The 19,516-nt window shown below is 38.6% G+C and overlaps 1 protein-coding gene across 3 annotated transcripts in view; it reads right to left on the bottom strand.

Moving 5' to 3' along the window:
- Positions 1 to 1,114: 1,114 nt before the first annotated feature.
- Positions 1,115 to 19,516, bottom strand: part of fgd5b (FYVE, RhoGEF and PH domain containing 5b) — a 28,174-nt gene continuing 9,772 nt past the window's right edge. The window contains exons 6-21 of one of the 3 annotated variants that reach the window (XM_042508471.2): positions 17,710 to 17,861; positions 17,466 to 17,622; positions 13,186 to 13,276; positions 13,023 to 13,073; positions 11,710 to 11,768; positions 9,957 to 10,028; positions 9,669 to 9,737; positions 7,578 to 7,661; positions 6,611 to 6,690; positions 6,010 to 6,106; positions 5,701 to 5,838; positions 5,469 to 5,571; positions 4,046 to 4,182; positions 3,725 to 3,850; positions 3,419 to 3,573; positions 1,115 to 2,896 (exon numbers count right to left, since the gene is read on the bottom strand). In XM_042508471.2, coding sequence (XP_042364405.2) covers positions 2,860 to 2,896; positions 3,419 to 3,573; positions 3,725 to 3,850; positions 4,046 to 4,182; positions 5,469 to 5,571; positions 5,701 to 5,838; positions 6,010 to 6,106; positions 6,611 to 6,690; positions 7,578 to 7,661; positions 9,669 to 9,737; positions 9,957 to 10,028; positions 11,710 to 11,768; positions 13,023 to 13,073; positions 13,186 to 13,276; positions 17,466 to 17,622; positions 17,710 to 17,861 — 1,608 coding nt within the window. In that variant the 3' untranslated portion in view covers positions 1,115 to 2,859. The remainder of the gene's footprint in view (positions 2,897 to 3,418; positions 3,574 to 3,724; positions 3,851 to 4,045; positions 4,183 to 5,468; positions 5,572 to 5,700; positions 5,839 to 6,009; positions 6,107 to 6,610; positions 6,691 to 7,577; positions 7,662 to 9,668; positions 9,738 to 9,956; positions 10,029 to 11,709; positions 11,769 to 13,022; positions 13,074 to 13,185; positions 13,277 to 17,465; positions 17,623 to 17,709; positions 17,862 to 19,516) is intronic. The other 2 variants (XM_042508488.2, XM_042508480.2) reach the window with 2 other exon arrangements.

Raw genomic sequence — 19,516 nt, 5'->3', positions numbered from 1 at the left:
ATTCAGTCAGAAGGAGCAGGTGCAGGAAACGTGGGATGATACGTAGCTTTTAAAAAGCTGTCAGAAATTTGTGTATTTTGTCATAATCAAAAGCAAAAAAGGAAAGAAAACATGACAGAGATTTGAAAAAAGAGTGAAGCGACAGAGGAGGGAGAAAACAGAATTAGGGCTAGAGAGGGAGAGCAGAGTGATGAATGATCTGTCCTCTATATAGGACGAGGTGTCTGCAACTTTTCAGGAGCCCCAGAAAGCAAACTTTCTGCCGGATATCATTCTGGGTCAGGCAGCCTCAGGGGGGAGACAAGAAGCAGAGCAGGCCTGGCCTTTCTTTGGCCGTACAGCACACTGGTCTGCACATCACTCAGTCCCCTGTGTCTTCAGCTCAAACAGCTCAAAATGTTATCTAAAACGCTCGCCAGCTTGGTGTTTCATCAGATCAGGCCACACATTGATTACATGTCAGTGCAGACTTATGTTGGGGAGGGGCTATAATGTGTCTATTTTCAATGTATGTATTGACTGAGCTTCATCAGCAAGGACACAGTGACAGGAATTCAACATCAGTCTGTTGTAATTTAATATCTAATCCACCTGCCATCTAGAGGACGTGAGGAACATGAATGGATTACTGAATGGGCCTACCAGGCAAAGACCCAGGGGCCAAAAGTGTCAGGGGCTCTTCGGCCTTTAACTGCACAATGTCACTCAAATGAACATGTACCGACCAAGAGAATCAAATTAATCACATAGAGATGCAAAGGAACTGCAAAGAGACACTAACAAACTATTTAAAGGAACAAAAACGACAAAAAAATACCTTACAGAAACACAAAACATCTGCAAAGAGATGCAAGATTACCTCAAAGAGACACAGAATGAGCAAAAAAAGATGCAAAATGACCTAAAGAGATACAAAATGATCTCAAAGAGACACAAAACAACCCAAAGAGTAAAAAATAACCCACAGACACAAAATGACCTCAAAGAAACTTAAAACAAGACCCAAATTACCCCAGACACAGATCGACCAAAAATAAAGACATAAAATGACCAAAAAAAGACACAAACTAAGCTCAAGAGACACAAAATGGAGAAAGAGAAAACAGACACACAGTTTTCATCGTTAAAACCTCCTTTACTTGATTTTTAAACAATAGTGTTAAAAATTCTAACTTAATATATCATCCGCTACAGTAAAAAGTCCAAAACACTGATCATGTAGAGCAGTGAAATCAGTGATTCATCGTTCAGTCGAGGGCAGCAAATCCTGTGCACAACTGGATCTGTAACTGGCAACATTTTAAAAAGTATGTTAAGCAAATCAAGTCAGTTAATTAAAGTTGTTGAAGCTTTTGGCCTCTGAGATGAAGGTACACTCATGTTTCTTTTTCAGGTTCAATCCTTTTTCTATAAGTGCAAAAAAAAGTATACAAACTGTTTATATTCACTGTTTTATCTCCAGCGATACAGTGCATGGCAAAGCTACAGACATTTCTATACATATAACATTACTCATTCTTTGATACAGCCTGTGCTTCAGGGTGTTAGTCATAGAGATGCTTTTAATCCAGTGGAGGAACACATGTTGAATGGAAGCATAACTAATTCATTTTTATAACTAAAGATCAGGCCATTCCAGATTTAGGCATATTTGAACGAGGTTGAAATGTGTTACTATTTTTCCACCCTCTGTGGAAACGACAGCAGAATGATTGTGGTTAAAGGTACAGTGTGCTGGATTTAGTGGCATCTAGCAGTGAGGACTGCAGACTGCATACAGCTGAAACTTCTCCCATGTGGCAAGTGTGAACTCTCGGTTAGGATTCCTTTAGTGTTAATTGTTCAGAGGGTTTTTTTTTTGTCAAGAGCCAAATTATCGTCCGAGGTCTCTCTTTCTCCAAATCAAAAGGACCTAGTGACTAAAACACTGAATAAAACAGTTTCACAAATCAGAGTTTCAGCAGCAGGTTACTAGCCCACCTCTTTTCCTAAATAACTTAAGATACAGGCGTCTTTACTGGGAGCTGAATCATCCGCAGAGGTCTCTTCATCTCCAAAACAAATGGATCTTGTAATTTAAGACACATAATTAAGCAATTTCACATTAAAAATCAGTGTTTTTCCAAGGCTGTTCATTGTGGAGGGGCAGCTAACTACGGTGGCTGACACATAAACATGAATGGCCCTATCTAGAGCCAGTGTTTGGTTTGCCCCTTCTGTAGAAACATGGTGGTGCAACATGGCGATTTCCATGGACGAGGACCCGCTCCCTATAGATATAAACGACTCATTCAAAGGAAACAAAAACCCAACAGTTCTTATTTTTGGGTGGTTATACACAAAAGAAAACATTCTTTTTTATATTCTATTGCTGCCAATATATCCCCCTAATTCCTACACACTGGACCTTTAACATTTATGTTTGTTCTGTTATCATAATTATGTCTTTATGTTGTTTTTTTTTTTTTTAATATTTAATATGGTGAAAAAATACTAGAAATCATAGAATATCTTTCTTTTCCTAAAATCTTGCCCAGGATTTGGAGGAATGTTGCTGATCAAGTTTTGGGGGAAATACAGGTCACATCAGTGTAATGTTCCACACTGGCAGGTTTCTGGGCCAACGCTTCTCATGGCTCTCAGTGTCACACCTGCGGTATCAGCAGGCAGGGACACTGGAGGTTTACAAAGTAGGTAATCATGTCCCCTCTCAAAGAACAAGATGTCTTCTTTTTTATTCAGTCCTCATTATAACTTGCAGACATAATCAAATATCATTATCTTTCCCTTTTCGTTTCTCAGTCTGTTTGTAGCAGGAGAAAAGTAGCAGACCTCTATTTCCACCCGAAGTAGCTGATCCTATAAAACTGTGGCTTCCTCCATGGCGTTTACCCACCTGTACAAGAAGAGGATGTTCCATTAGGAGAAAAACAGCTTGTATTGCAGTTGTGTTAAAATAGTAACTTCAGTCTGTTTCACCTAAACACTTCCAATTCTGTGCCTGTCAGTGTGACGTATGGCTACATTACTAACTGAACTAACTTTACTGCAGCAGACTCCTGGGAATGAAAAATAAAAGCATTTTGCCCTAGAGGAGTGACCAACTTTTCTGTTTTTGTAAACTCTGCACATTGCTACTAAAAACTCCAAATTTGGTGTTGCTTATGTTTCCACTTCAGAGAAGTCAAGTCAGGGATCACATGGTTATCTGTGGGTCAAAGAAAACGATCCAATCATGGGCCCATTTAACCCCCTGGGACCCACTGGTTGATGTGAAAGTTAGAAGCTTGATTGTTTTTATTAGTTTTTTTCTCTTTCGATTGCAACTGTTCACTAGCAACCCTGTGAGTCAGACTAATACTTTTTTGTTCATTGCTAAACATTTTAAAATTAGCTGTGAAGTAGACATGCCTCTCACCTCTGGGCTGTGAAGTTGTCCTCAGCTTTAAAGGAGTAATACAAAGTGTTTTTGTGATAAAGCTGGAAGATGTTGGCCTCCTCTTCTCCTCCCTGCTGCTCAGGCAGTTTCACTGTGAAACCCAGCAGAGGTAAAGTCTCTGATGCTACTTTCTCCTGCGAACAGATGATTCATCACAGGAACAGAAATCGTTTGTAAGATACAGTGATTTAACTGTGGGCACTTTTAGTTACAGATATCACTGTTTAAAGATAAAGTTTGAATATGTGCTGTTCAGGTTAAAGGGGAGTGCATGTTTCCCCTCACCTCTTGGGCTCGGTAGGTGTAAAGCACCTTGTCTCTTAGGAGGAACCACAGTCTCTTCCAGTTCCTCTTGCTCTTCTTGCTGCGCTGCAGAGTGCCACTGATGGAGCCCTCCTCCGACACTGTCACCTGCACAACACAGGAGCACGGGGAGACTGATAACTACCACTGTTACTTACAAAACACATCTGCCTTATCAACAATTGTTCAGTAATCTATGCAGCTTCCTAAAAAAGGCCCACCTAAAAATATCATTTTGGGTGTACGCTATATTTGCAGTTTTTTCACTGCCCTCTCATGCGGCAGGTGCAGTTGCAGGTGTACCTGGGTGAAGGAGATGGTGCCTTTGCGATGTCTCCAGATGTTGGGAGGATGAATGTTTTGGAACACAGCAGAGAGAGGACGACTGGAGCGGTTTGGACGAGGGCTACTCTTACCTGACAGTGGAGACACGTCGCCTCCTGCAGAAATATACAAATGCCTTATTGTTTAAGTATGTATGTATGATCCATGTTCTAAGCATTCATGTGTACTGGTAAGCATGTTGGTAAGCATGCTGTGTGATGCAGGGGCTTGGAGCCCAAGACAAATTTCCCTCGTTTAAGGGTTTTGTTGTTGTTTTTTTGTGGGGGAGTCCTTTTCTGCTGTAAGGGTTCAAGAACAGAGGGATGTTGCGTAAAGTCCTCTGAGGCAAATTGTGATTTATCAATGAAATTGAAATTGAACTGAAATTATTATTTGTATGGGCCTTTGAGGTGTGCTTTGTGACTGGGCTAAAATGAGCTTTGATTCAAAATGACTAATCCGTAAAATGCTCTGGGTTGGTTTGTGTATGAAATGTGTTATATAAATAAGTCTGCCTTGCCTTACTTGGATATCTGTCAGGTCAAAACGTTTGAAAAGTTGTTATCACTACTATAATAATAAATAATGCACACCAAAAGGCTGACAGGCTCTGTGACAGCTGGTATGATTCACCATCTAAACCACTCAGGGTGGTAAAACAATTGATAGGAAACAATTCAATAAGTGCATATTAAAAAAAGTACATAAGGAAAAAGACAGTAATGCAAAGGCCATGTCATATCAAACATATATCTTAATTAATAAAACATCATAACACAGTCCATCATCCTATATTTTTGCATCACGTGCACTCAAAAATATATTAGTAGTATTATAGAGGCAAAACAAAGGATTTCCACAAGATGTTAAATATGTTACTGAAAATAAAGGGTAAGTTCTTCTTCAGAATGAAACTTTGATTTCACTATCCAAGGGTGTAACACACTGAATTCAGTTATGTTTTTTTTTTTTTTTTTTTGGACTTGTTTCAGAATTTTCACATGATCCTCATCCTAAACTCAGCGTCCCGTGAAACTACAGAATGTTAAGATGCAACTGGCAATGATATATTTGATGTTCACTATGTTAAAATATTACTTTCTTACTTTATTTCTGCCTTTCCAAATATATTACTTTCCTTTCTTGTATAAATATATTTCCTGTAAACTTAACTCATTTTTCCAAAATCTGCCAGCTCAGTCTGATTTCAGTCCAATTTAAGTGGGACATTCCTCCTGTATTTACATTAGTGTGATGCTGCGTCTCACGTCAGGAGTAACTTATTGCTCCTACTGGTTACAAGAGGAATAAAAAATACAAAAATGTGAGGCCTGACAAGCTGATTGATTGATGTAAAAATAAATAAATAAATGAATTGAAAAAATTGAGCAGCGTTTCCCACCTCTCTTCTTTAGCTCGTTGTAACAGTGATCACACACTTTGGCCATCCTGTCTTTCATATATTTCAGTGGATATCTGTTCCTGGAGCAGCTCCGACAAACAATCTGTGTCAAACATAAATAAACCACAGGCACATTGAAAAGTCCACAAGAATTCAGCAGCAAACTAAACTCATATATCAAACATATATCAAAGTGTTGTGGAGCTCTGTGTTTTGTTTGTGTGTGACTCACTCTTCCGCAGCCATGGCAGTGGTGTCTTCGCAGAGTGAGGCTGAAATCTGAGGTGCAGTTCATGCACATCATCACTTGTGAGACTGGAACAAGTGTGGGAGCTTTCTCTCCCAGAGTCAGCCGCAGACGATCTCTGACCTGGAACAAACACAGAGAAACATAAAAACAGACTAAAACGCTCTGCAGAGATTGATGACGATGACCAATAGCGTCAGTCTCTCTGGTTGGACGTGGATGAGTATGATTCAGGAAAAAAATGTATAAAGTAATAACTTCAAAGATGAATACAGAGAAGCAGAGTTTGCTCACCTCTCCTGAGCAGCCGTTGAGTGCTACAGATCCTCTGGCATGTTCAGTCACAGTGCGACTCAGAGTGTAAAACCAGTCCTCTCTTTCAATAAAGGAACTGCAAAAAGTACACACAGAACCACTGCACTGTTAGATAATTACTACAAGTATTTTAAAATTTTAATCAAAACTCTTATTAAATATTAAGTGTATAGTATGCAGGATTGTCCTAAAACAACAATATATAAACTCATATAAGAATAATCCCTCTCAATCATCACTTGTGACCCACTGGATGTGTGTGCCGGTGCATTTAAATGCAGAGACTCTGCCCTCCGCCTGTATTTCATCATTTTCTTGTTATTTTGTGTACAGGTGAGGTCAAGACTTCATAAGAAATGTGACAAACAGGTGCCTGACTGTTAGCAGCAAGCACCCTAGTACGAAAATCATGGATAAAATGCCAAATAAACAAAAATGCTTTTCCTTTTCATTGCTATGAAAAGGATCTGGGGTTGGATTTTACTTTGGCAAACAAGCACTGAAACAAACAGTAACCAAAAAAATTCCTGCACAGTGTACCTTTAACGATTATCCAAACCGTACACGCACTGTGACCCACCTTGCAGACAGAGTGATGGAGATGTCTGATCCTTCGATCCTAAGAGCATTTTGGACATTTTCCACGATGGGTTTACTGACCTGGAAAATCAGTAAGATCATAAATCAAAGATCGGGAGGTAAAATGTATTTTTCCGTTCTCAAATCTGCTTTTACCTGCAAACCGTTTAATTCAAAAATGAATCCTTCTGATTCGAATAAGTTACTTTTAAATATCCATTCTCTGTCATCCCTTTGCTTATTTAAATATGTTTTGTTTTCTCATCTCAGAACATGAGATCAATCCTTTTTCTTTAGTTCTGTCTACTCTACAGTTGTACTTTTTTCTTAATTTTTTCCCATTCCCTGTTACTTATTTAGTTTGCTGTTTGTCAGTGTTGTGTCATACAGCATTGTGTACTGCTCTGTTTTCCATTTGTTTTGTGTTTGTTGGGGATCCCCTTGCAAACAAGATCATACATCTCACAAGGTTTATCCCTACATAAAAAAATAGTATCTAATCTAATAGTATATTTATCATTGAATACTTTCATGGCTTTAGTTTTTACAGGTGTTAAAACAATAATGCCAGTTTTAATTGCATATCAACTCCTGGGGGGGTTGCAAAGGGAAAACATGGTTATAAATCATCTCGTGTTGCACTGAATTGGTGAAGAAAACATTTTTCTCACATGCCTTTATGGTAAACCAAGAATCCAGAAACTGAGAAAATTCTTGATATATATTCGAGTAAAAAGGGGGCCACCTTTAATAACAGCAAAACTATATAATAAAATTGGTTTAAAACTCTCCCACAACTTGTGCAGTATAATTTAAATTTCTCATATTTAGTCTTATGCTTCAGTTCTACCAGTTTTTATGTTCACCAGAGGTATGCAGGAAAAACGCAAATTAACCTAACACATGATGAGTAAATGATATACAAATGGTTGTTTAGGAGGTGAAGTATTCCTTTAATGGACTCTGACCTTCAGGCCGGTGAGTGGCAGAGTATTCTTTAGTCTGTATTTCCCGTCTTGCTGAGGGTAGGTGTACAGCAGCACGTCATTCATCTACAAACAGACAGAGATAACAATAATAAGTCACAATAAATCTGCAGGACAAAGAAGTGCAGATCAGAGGACATTTTTTTGTTAATCATCAGTCAGGCATTTGCATCAGTCTTCCAGTGGAGGGCACTCTACTACAAAACTTTGCATCGATGAGTTCACACAGTTGACTTACTTGGCAAGTAAAATTTCAAACTAAACTGTGTATTTTTTCTTGTATTTTTGACAGTATGGAGTACAGCCACACTGCTTATTATTAATGTTAATATTTTTTTGGAACATAATAATAATGGACTATTTTCTAATAATCCTCTCCTCTTTTTTAAATAAAGTTTTAGGCAAAAATTTCTGGCAATTTGTGGGACATTTCTTGCCAAATTGGTCCTTGCCTTTTCTTTTCCTGTGGTTTCAAAGGAAGTCACACCAATTTGCTCCATTTTCAAAGGGTCAGATAGCTTGTACAAGAAGTCTGAATGCAGCACAAGAAAACTGATGTCAATCTAGGTTTCAAAGGGTTAACTTTAAAACTTTTTAGACCTCAAATGTTACACAAAATTTAAAGCTCCCCTTCATATAACAATGTGCTTATTGTTGCTTCACCTGAGCCTCACTGTGCAGAATGATGTACATGCAGAATTTGACACTCAAAGGCTGTTTTTACAGCCATCTACTGAATCTATGCATCTATAAATTCAAAAACCTCGTATTCATTTTTATGATTATACATGAAACGGATACTTCTGTAACAAAGTGGCTGATGTCAAACTGGATCATTAACCTCTGCATCATTTCTCCAGTGTTTGTTGTTGTTATGAGACTGGCAGCTCCTGCAGACTTGTTTTATGATGCTGTCTCCCAAATTAATAATAGCCGATAACACGTGATCAGCGTCTGGGTTAATAAACTGGCAGGATAAAAGTTACAAAGCGATTATTACTGACATCCTCCAGAAGAGATGTTTACGAGCTTTTTTAGTGGTGAACCCAGATCACAAATTTCAAAAACGCCACAGGAGGGAAAAGCAATGTGCTTTGATGATGCTCTATGGATAATTCGCGAAGGCGTTTAATTTTCTAATCTCTCTTAATTAGAACATTTCAGGCTTTTCTTTATGTTATGATTTTCACAAGCTTAATGTCTGGCACAGTGTTTCCTCTGCCTCTGTGACTCACTCATTTTCAGTGATCTCTTTCATGAAATAAATGACGTCATGACAAACAGAGCTGCAATTATTAATCAATTAATATATTAGTTGTCTATAATCACATTAATCAGCAACTAATGTGATTAGCAATTAAATGGTTTGCATAATTTTTTAAGGGAAAAAAAGTAAAAATTCTCTAATTCCAGCTTCTTAAATGTAATTTTTTTCTGGTTTCTTTACTCTTCTGTGACTGAATATGTTTGGGTTGTGGACAGAACAAGACATTTAAAGGACTCCTCTTGGGCTTTGTCAAACACTTTTTGATATTTCTAACAATTTTCTGACATTTTATAGACCAAACGACTGATAGATTAATCGAGGAAAATGATCAACAGATTAATCTACAATTAAAATAATTTTCAATTGCAGCCCTCGTAACAAAATAACACAAATTACACTGTGACCTGTTTATACTCGACATAAAACTTTATGAATTTAGATCCTTCGCCCCTCCCTCTACATTGCTGTTTACTTTATCATGATCTTAGCTGTCTGTGTTCAGAGAGAATGTGAGTCATAAGGGTTTACAGGTGCATACGAATAAGAGGCTGGTGTTGACCTTCGCTGTGTTGTCAGTGAAAAAAAACGGCTCAGGAAGTCAGCATTCAGAAACATCCTGCCAGGAAACCTGCTCTTAATAGCTCAGTCTGGACATAGAAACACGGCAGACAGAAAATGCATGACTCTACATTTTAGACAGAGATGTCTTCAGAAGTAGTTAGATGATGAAGCAAAAATAAAGATTATTAGTATAACCACCAGCACATGTGTGTGTGTAAAGACTACAAACAGGAAGCAGCGTTTACCAGAAACAGATGGCGGGGTTGTCGACTCTTCCTGCTGACCTTCATCAGGGTGCCCTCCTTCACAAACACCTGATACATAAACACATATTAGTTGGATCAAGTCAAACTGAACACTTCACCATTTATCTGATCATGACACCCAGCGGGCATCTGCAATAATTAATGCTGTTTTAAAAGTGCACCGGCCGGGGATTCCCAGCTGAGTGATTGTGTAAAGGGCAACACAGGGGCGGTGCAGGGCAGACAGGGTGGGCTGGCAAAGAAACAATGCTGTTATCAGAGTCGTACCCTGCCAGGCTGCAGCAGGTCCCGCTGGCCACGAACACTGTACTCTATGTTGACCAGACGCAACAAGTTCTCCTGAGACACAAAGAGAGAAAAGAGCAGAGAGACGGGGAGAGAAAACAAGACGAGAAATGATGAAAGAGCCCATTACCAGACATTTTCCCGTAAACCACAAACTATTTTTCTCTGTTTGACTATTTTTACAACTCCCTTTGTTTTTCTACATAGTCATCTCTTTACAATGAGCCACTTTATTTTGAAATGCAATTATTTGGCACGTGGTTCTAACTACAACTACTGTAGCTTTTAAAAAACAAGAGCCTCTTTTTGAGTCTGTCAGCAGTGCTTTGAGTTAAATGCCTCGTCAGCATGCTAACGTGCTGAAATGACAATGCTAAAATTAAGGGTTCATTTGCAAAATATGTGTGTACAAGCCAGGGAATATAAGTGAAACTGGTGTTTGTGGTTTCGATATCTACAAGTTTTCAATTTCAAATCGTTTTTGTTATTGTGCACACAAAGGAATAACAATCAAACTGGTGGTTTATTCATTTAAGATATGCCTTTATCTGTCTTTGCCATTAAAACCTTTTCAAATGCTGATGGTTAGTTGGTCTATTCATCATCTCAGCTGAATCTGTGAGCATGCAAACATTTTGTTAATTAGCACTAAGAACAAAGCAGAGCTGATGGGAGTGATGTTAATTTCATAGGGCTGTGGTTGTGAATCAAAGTATTGTAAAATGAATGTTATCCATTTATAGTTTTTTGAGACACTCACTCAAACCACAAACATCAGTTTCGTGGTGATGCTATAAGAAAAGTCAGGGAATCCTTGCTGTTAGGATTCAGCATCTCAGAACAACAAATGTCTGTACAACATTTTGTCAGCTCATGAAGGAAAAACCTTTTTATTGGAAAACTAATTATTTTTGACCTGCTTGTGGCGCTCAAGGCAAAGTGAGGGTGCCAACAAAGTCATTAGTATTCATCGTCAGGGCACTATGAACCAAAGTTCATGGCAATCCATCCAATACTTGTTGAGATATTTCAGTCTGGACTAAAGCATTAAACACACCCCCAGCAAGTGGCCACAAGATAAACCTGGGGGGTTGCCAAATAATTAACTTCAGAAAGAAATAGAAAAAAACCCATCAGATTTCTACTAAACTATTTTTTTTTTCATACTTCCCTCTTAGTGTTGATTTTTGAAGGGACCACACATCAGAAATGGTGAAAACCACATGTTCGACACCTCAGCAGTGTGGAAGACGATAAGATTTAATTTAAAAAAAGCCAGAGCTTGGTCTACTGAAAACAGATTTTACCTTTAGTAAAGAGCAAAATTTATTTTTACAACATTAGAAACAGGAGAACTGTTCAAGTAATGCCATTTTGATAACTTGTTGGGGTGAAAATTATCTCATATTTCTCCCTCTGTATACATTTAGTCAAACCTGTAGTGTGAAAAGGGACGCTACATTTACTCAGGAAGCAGTTAAGTCTCATTCTTAAGTAATCTGTTTTGGACATAAATTTTAGGGTGGCAACTGGGCAGGGAGGAACCTTTTCCTAAATTTATAGAATTACAGAGTTTTGAACACACAAAAACAAGCTATAGTGTTTCAAGTACTCAGCTGTGAGATTCAAATGTTCAATACTGATCAAGGTTTAGGTTGAAAATAAGAAATATGTCATTCTGAATGCAAATGTTTTTTGGGTTCAAGAGTTACGCACGCCTGCACATAACACTCACCCCATGTTTTAAGCTGTCATTTGCTTGATCTGCAATGTCGGACACTACGGCCACAGCAGCTGTAAAACACAAACACAGAGGAATCATTGAAAACCTGACATGTTAAAGGGGAACTACAGCATTTCTCAACCTGGACCCTATTTTCCCATGTTTTTGTGTCTAAGTTACTAATGGAAACAACAGTTTTTGACATTGGTCCAGTTTTGAGAGAGAGGGCTGCAGACGGCAGCAGCGAAAGGTAACCATTGTGGGCAGTTGTGCATCATCAATTCACGTCCACTGAAAGTGTTTGTGTTTGCCACTGACAAACTCAGATTGTTATTTTAAGGTCCTGACAACAGTATGGAAAGGATCCACACAGTGATAGACCTCTTTGGTAAGTTGTTTAACCAGAAACAACCCTGAAATTGCTATCATCAAACACATCAGACTCTGGAATTTTATCACTATAAAACACACTTCAGTCAAAGTTGACAAAAATAAAAACAAAAACACAAAGGCAGTCTTAGTTCATCTCTTCACTGTTCCAACTATCACCAGCTATGGTTTGGTTGAAATAATTCACCCAGTTAAGTGTGAAATATATGCTGGTTCTATACACTCTAAAATCACTGTTTATATAATGGCTTCTGGTAAGCTTGACGAAAGCATTTTTTGGTCTGTTTCTGATTAAACAAGAAGGATCTTGTTCTTTAACAACAAGTCCCATCTCTGTAGTGTCCTCTTCATAATGTTTTCATACACTTAGAATAATAAATAATAATTTGTCAGTGGCAAAAACAAGCACTTTTGGTGGTTGTACACTGATGGAGCATAAATGCCCTAAGTGGTTAAACTGCAGCTTGTTTAGCTGCTTCCAGCTGTAGCTCTGTAACTCAATACTGTATCAGTTTCAAAAACCGTTGCTCCCATGAGTCACTTATACTCAAAAACAATACATTATTGTAACTGATTAGATGTTTCTTTGTTCTTTGTCTGCATGTAGAAAGTCACCAAACATAAAACTCAAAATGAGTCAGGAATGCGGATGTGTCTGGACTGGGGTGGCTCCCTTATCGGAGATAAGAGATAGTGTTGCTGTGACTGGCTGTCTCATGAATTACACATTACAGTCTTCACACAGAGGAGAGCTGCCCAGTGGGTTTCTACCCTGAACAAAAAAAAATTAAATTGGCTCTCTCATGGCCATCTCTCCATGCCAAATGAGAGCAAATAAACTCCCTATAAACACAGAGCCACACACAGGCCAGTAAAACGCTCTCCTGTGAGTCACCGCCTCTGTCCACACCGTGTCTGCTGTTTGTTCACGGTACCTTGGGTGTCCTCATATTCCTTGGAATCGGGGGAGAGGTTGTTCAGGTAATCTGTGAGAGCAGTGAGAGAAAATGAATGCCTCCTGAGAGACATGTATGCAACCACTATAAGGGAAAATTAAAAGTAAGAAAAGCTACATCTTGTCCTTTACATGAGACTCACCTGTGAGGAGCATGCGGTACTGAGCCACACGCACGATGACCTGCAGCAGCTGATGTTTCAGAGACACTTTTTCCCCAGCTGGACTCTGCTGCTGAGACAAATAAAGCAAAAACAAATACAATATTAACATTTTCACTGCATCATTGCTGCACATTCGGGACAGATTTGCTGTAGAAATCCACATGAACAGCATTTCGGGGCATCAAAGGGAAAATGAATCACAGCTTCTGTGAATGTCAAACAGTATTGGTGGTAAATGTAGTTGATTTTACAATGTTTTGACTGAATCGGATGTCCAGCTGTATTTATTTGAGCTAGATTAATGGCTGAAGAAATGCAGTTGAGAGAGGCTATGGTTGCCATGCAGAGGAGATGGCCGGAGAGGACCCTTTCGATCCTGAGCTGCCGAGAGTAAACACTGACTGGTGGTGTCTTTGCTCAAACTGTCCTACGATGCCAAAAGAAACTGAATCATTCTGCTACAATGAATTTTAACATGGGCAGTTGGTCTTGGATGCTGTTGCTGTTGCCAACCTGGTCAAAGCCAGTGAGTGAGTTACTATGCATGACAGTTTACTCCTCACGTGGAAAGAAGTGTGCTGGAGACCTTCTTCTATTTTGTTAAGTTGCCTCTTAGCAAATGCTTTGAGTAATTTAAGTTGGGCTTTTATTGTGAAAAGTAAAAAACAGAGGGAGTGAAGGAGTAATGCTAATTAATAATAGCTGTAGCTGCTGCTGTCTTTGTTCACACCAGAACAGACTATGAAGCCTACATGTTTTTAATTTTGTTAAGAATATAAATATAGGAGCAACTTAATCTACACTACTTTTTATCTGACCATTAGAGGTTCACATGCAATGCATCCTGGTAAATGTAGGCACTGCCAGCACAAGTCCTTAAGCAGGAGAACTCAGCTTTTTTCTGTTAGTATGACATGCATTGAGAATTTATTGCTTCAGCTGACCACATTTACCATCAAAACTGACCGGACATCTACATAAAAGATGACAAGATGGAAGTTTCCCTTTAAACCAGTCAAAGGATCTCACAGAATGTGTAAAAAAGAAAGAAAAAAAGGTTGCACTGAGAGGCAAATATATATATATATATATATATATATATATATATATATATATATATATATATATATATATATATATATATATAACAACACTGGACCTTAGCGCAGAACCACCCGTCATATTTAAGTGTGAACAAGGGCCAATAACACAGACTGCTGGTCAGCACCGTGCCACAGGATAACAAGTGTGTGCGTCTGTGTGTGTGACTGTGTGCATCTGAAAGTACAGAAAACAACAAGACTACAAATCTGTATGTACTAACAAACTCTTTTTAAATTTATCATTTTATTAATAATAAGTAATCTCTCTCTCTCTCTCTCTCTCTCACACACACACCCACACACACACACACACACACACACACACACAAAGAGTAATAATTATAATATCCTACCTAGAGCTTTAGTTTTTAGGTCCTTTTGTAAAAAAAAAATGCATTTCAAACAGATTTAATTTAAAGTGTGGAAAAACTGTTCAGTCAGCAGAATCCAATTTTATATCTCAAAATTATAAACTAAAAATTAATAAAAGACATAATGATGAGAGGCAAACAGAGAAAAGAGCTTACTCTTAGCACGGACATTAATACACAAAAGTGCTTTAGAGAATCTGAGGACTTTTAAACGTGGGATGCTCTTAAATCAGACAGAGAAAACTGCCCAGCTCTGCAAAGACTTTGTGCCAAGTCTTCCCCTCAGTGGTCTATAAAATGGAGGGAAAATATTGAAAACTCCTTTGTCCATGGCTGTTTAATATTTGATTGTAAATTAAAAAGTGGATCATTAACAGATGCTGCAATCTCCCTGTTGAACTGCCAAGCAACCCATCATATACCCTATTTTTTTATGTTTCATATTTTAAAAGTATCAGCTTAATAGCTTCTGTGGCTGACTGGTTTTAAAAACACTATCCTGTGTCTGTTTTTTAATTGAGGCTAATTATAACTCCTCACTAAAGGGCATTGTTTGGATATGTTGGGAAATCCAACCTACATAAATTTTAAGATCCCCCTGTTTTTTAAAGAGACATTCGGCAGTTAATTGTTGTTCTGAGTGGCTCCTACCAGACTTATTAGTTGATAACATCTTAACATGCGGTCTAAATTTTTCCTTTGGGTGTCATGACAGCTTCTTTTAACAGCCAAGAACACTTTGTAGCTTTAAATTAAATCACTTCTTTTATTCACTTAGCTGTCTGCATGTTTCGCTTAAACTGTTTAAGGATTTGCATGCTTTAATTTTAGTGTCAAGGGCTTTCTTCTCTCTCACACACACAGGTTAATACCAAACACAATACAACAGCTCTGCTACTACAAAACACACACTTCATCTCTGTCGCTGCACACAAATGCACACTGAACTCTGCTGTTAAGAGATAATGTGCAGAGATAAGTGAGGCACTTGATAACTATCAAATACCAGAGGTTAAAAGGAAAGTTTCACTGTGATTTTTCATCAAAACCTCTGCTTTCCTTGTAGTCATGTTTTCCTGTTGTTTATAAATTTATGTAGTTAGCAAAACCATTTAAATGTGCAAAATATACAAGTTTGTTTTCTGTTTTTTCACGCATGCTGGAATTCCAAATTTTATTTTCAATAAACTATAAATCAATGGCAATTATTCATTTATTATCCGTAACTGCTTATCAGGGTCACAGGAAGGCTGGAGCTTATCCAGCTGCAGCTCTATCTGTAGGGCGAGAAGTGGGGTACACCCCGGACAGGTTTCCAGAAACACATCACAGGGATGACACATTGAGACAGAAAACCATTCACACTAGGAGTAACTAGAATCACAAATTAACCTAACCTGCATGCTTTTGGACTTTGGAAAGAGACGGAGAACCCTGAAACAACCCACACTGACAAAAGAAGAACATGCAAACTCCACACAAAAGGGCACCAGCAGGCCAGCAGATTCACACCCGAAACCCTCTTCTTGTGAGGTGACAGTGCACCACCGTGCCGCCACAAGTGACAGCTGAAGCTGCCAAAAGTACTGAAGCTTTTTCAATACCATGTTTTAAAACTACATGATCTCCATTATTATACATTGGATAGTAAAGTAAAGTATTGGAACTATAAAAAATCAGATCGACAATCAGATTTTCAACCCAGGCCGTAACGCTGAACCAACAGGAAAGATAATCAACTGGTCCTCAACCTGTAGCTGCTGGTTCATTTTCAACAGCAACAAACCACCACGTGACTGGAGGCGTGCGTTTTAAGACTGTCCTTTTTCTTCTTTTTGTCATGGTATTGAAAGACAAATTATTCATTGTTTTTTTTATTGTATTGAAATTTGAAATTCTGGTATTGTGAAACCCTAGTAGCAACACAGTGAAACCAAATAGAGGGGAAGAACGAGTGAGGACGAGGAGGACAAAACCATATAGGTCAAGACTTTTCTTGCTGATGAGCAAAAAATGCACTTAAATGCACCCAGCAGGGTTTCGTTATTGTATTTATATACCCAAATTTATCATTACATGGCAAAAAAACATTAAAATAGTACTGTGCATGCATAAGTATGAATGTGTGGTATAAAAAAATAGTGATGTGCTTTGCTATGAGCACATCAGAGGGCATTTAAGGGTGCTTTCACGCCTGACCTGCTGGTTCGGTTAAAACAAATTCAGGGTGTTTGTCTGATTAATATGGTTCATTTGGACTGCAGTGAAATCTGTCAATTAAACCTTGGTGTGGACTACATAACGAAACCCAAGACTGTCTGAAAAGGTGGACTCTGGCAGTTTGTTTGTGATGTGAAAGCAAACTAACCAACCACATGATTTCAAGATAGTAGATATGTGATTTCGGCCATTCACCAGGATTTGATTTCCCTTTGTGGGTCCTGATGATGCAGGATGACAATTGTCAAAACTGTTTAATCAATGAGATACCTTTCAGTCAGTATGACTTTGTGTTTTTTACTCCCCTTGGTTCATTTGTAAAAAGAACAGGAACTGAACCAGAACTATAATACAACCATGTATCATTTATTTCCTTTTGGACAAAACCAAATGAACCAAACTACAGGTGTGAAAGCACCTCAGTTTTTATAGACTATTCATACTGTTGTATCTGTGTGTGAATAACTTTGAAAAGTTATGGGTTTAAATGTAATTTTTATGAACTGTATTATAGATTATCCATTGCAATTAACATTTTGTGTTAGAGTGGCTCTGTAGCTCTGACCTCAAACTGTTGAACAATGGCGGCAAAGGCAGGTGACGTCCGGCAGCTGTCCTCCAGCAGGTTCATACTGCGGTCGTAGTGGCCAATATAAGTGGTGAAAACCAGGAACTCTGCTTTTCTGGAGAGGAAGACATCTGCAATCCTCTGGCTCTCCTCCCTGAACGACAGAGAAACAGAGGTGAGAGTGTGGACAGTAGCTCTGTTTTAGTTAAAGCATATGTGATTGTGCGTGTGCACATTTTACCAATGTCGGATACGATACTCCAGCTCGGTGAGGATCCTGCGGTGCAGAGTGTAAACATCGGGCAGCTCATTGAGAATCTCTCGAAGTCTCTCTTCATCCAACACAGGATCCCCCTCATCCCCGACTGCAGCCCCCACTGCTTCCCGAAAGTCCTGGCACACGGGTGAGTGTTGACAAGTGGTTATTTTTTAAAGTTTCTATTCAGAATCTCACTAAACTTATAGTTTAAATGAAGTTGCTTTTCTTCCATTTTTCTTTTCTTTTTTTTAAATAACAAGATAATATCTGACAGCAGGAAGTAAATGAGCTATTGTATCAAGAAATCTCATCATTGATAAGAACACCGAAGCAATGGTGGTCTAGATCGGGGGGTTAATCTCCACACCAGAGGGATAGATCGAGGAAATGGAAGCGAGACGACAGCACTTGATCACCCTCATTATCAATGTGGAGGTATCCCTCCGTAAGGCACACTGACTGCTCTGACTGCCTCTGTGAAGTTCCTCAGACACCAACAGATCAGACTGTGTTGTAGAGTGTAGTTTTCAGGTGTTAATAAGCAAAGATGGGTATGGTTAGGATTTTATTGATAGCGATATCAATACTGATACTGCTTACCGATACGCTCACTGACACTACTCTCTATAATTTGATGCACAAAATAAGGACATGACATGAAAAAGATTTGAAGATTTAACAGTTATTTCATTATTTTGCAGAAATAACAAGTAAACCCAACAAATGTCTGCTGCCTTAAAGCTGCTTCACTACCAGACGCTAAACTTACGATATTAATAATAACAATAACAACAATAACACACTTTTGAATGTTAAGCCCTGTCAATGATGACTGAAGTACACAGAATTTAAATACAAAGTTATGCAATGTTAAACATAATCACCTAATGCGGGCAGCTTTGTCATCATTAAGGGACTGTTAGGAATTTAATCATGCCACAATGTTTTCCAAAAAATTTTAATCAGTGTGTGGCGGTAGCTGGCGCTTGGGTGAGGGGGTGGATTCAGAAAACGTTCTGGGTTTTTTTGTGTGTGTCCTTTTCATTCTGTGTCCCTTCTCTAAATTCTGAGCTTTTTGCAGGTCCGTGAATGCAGCGCTGGCAAAACTCCTAATGAGTTTTTTTTATTCCCTCAGCATCAATTTGCGGAGTTTGAGTCACAGGCTGAATAAATGATGAGACTATCCTATTAGTGCTGATCGGAGCAGCTTGATGGACGAGAGGAGCAGCTGCTGCAGAGGCAAGTGAAAGCAAATTTTAAGACCCAGAGCAATAAACGGTTAAAATTCACTTTCACTGCACCTTGAGTTCTGCTACTCCGTCTGTGCCCAGAGTGCGCTCTGCGGTCTGAGTTTGGCGCAATAAATTTTCACAAGGTATTCCAATAGCGCTCCTAATGACCTGTTCAGCTCCATAAATAGAAAATCAATATGTGGCACCCAATGTTGATACTGTGACAGGTCGCCACAAATAAATAAATGAGTGTGAAACTGTGCCACCTATTTTAGAATGAATGAATGGCACATAAATAGTAATAGCAGCATCATTCGTCCAGGACTGACCAGTTATAAAGCACCACCAATTTAGTAACTGCTCTCAATACATATCCCTATTAATGAGTGTCAGGCAAATGTTACAGGAAATGAGCGATTTTGTGCTTCGTGGATCTACTCAGATACACAACATAAATAGCATTATATAAATGTTGATTCATACAGAGTTCAGAGAGCCTACTGTAGAAACGACTGCAATTCTCTCCCATAGAGAATATCTAGATACATACATGAGAA

Source organism: Plectropomus leopardus, chromosome 2, assembly GCF_026936395.1.
Source record: "Plectropomus leopardus strain MGB_pleo_1.0 chromosome 2, ASM2693639v1, whole genome shotgun sequence".
Classification (NCBI taxonomy): Eukaryota; Metazoa; Chordata; class Actinopteri; order Perciformes; family Serranidae; genus Plectropomus; species Plectropomus leopardus.
This window is presented reverse-complemented; position numbering and strand designations above follow the sequence as displayed.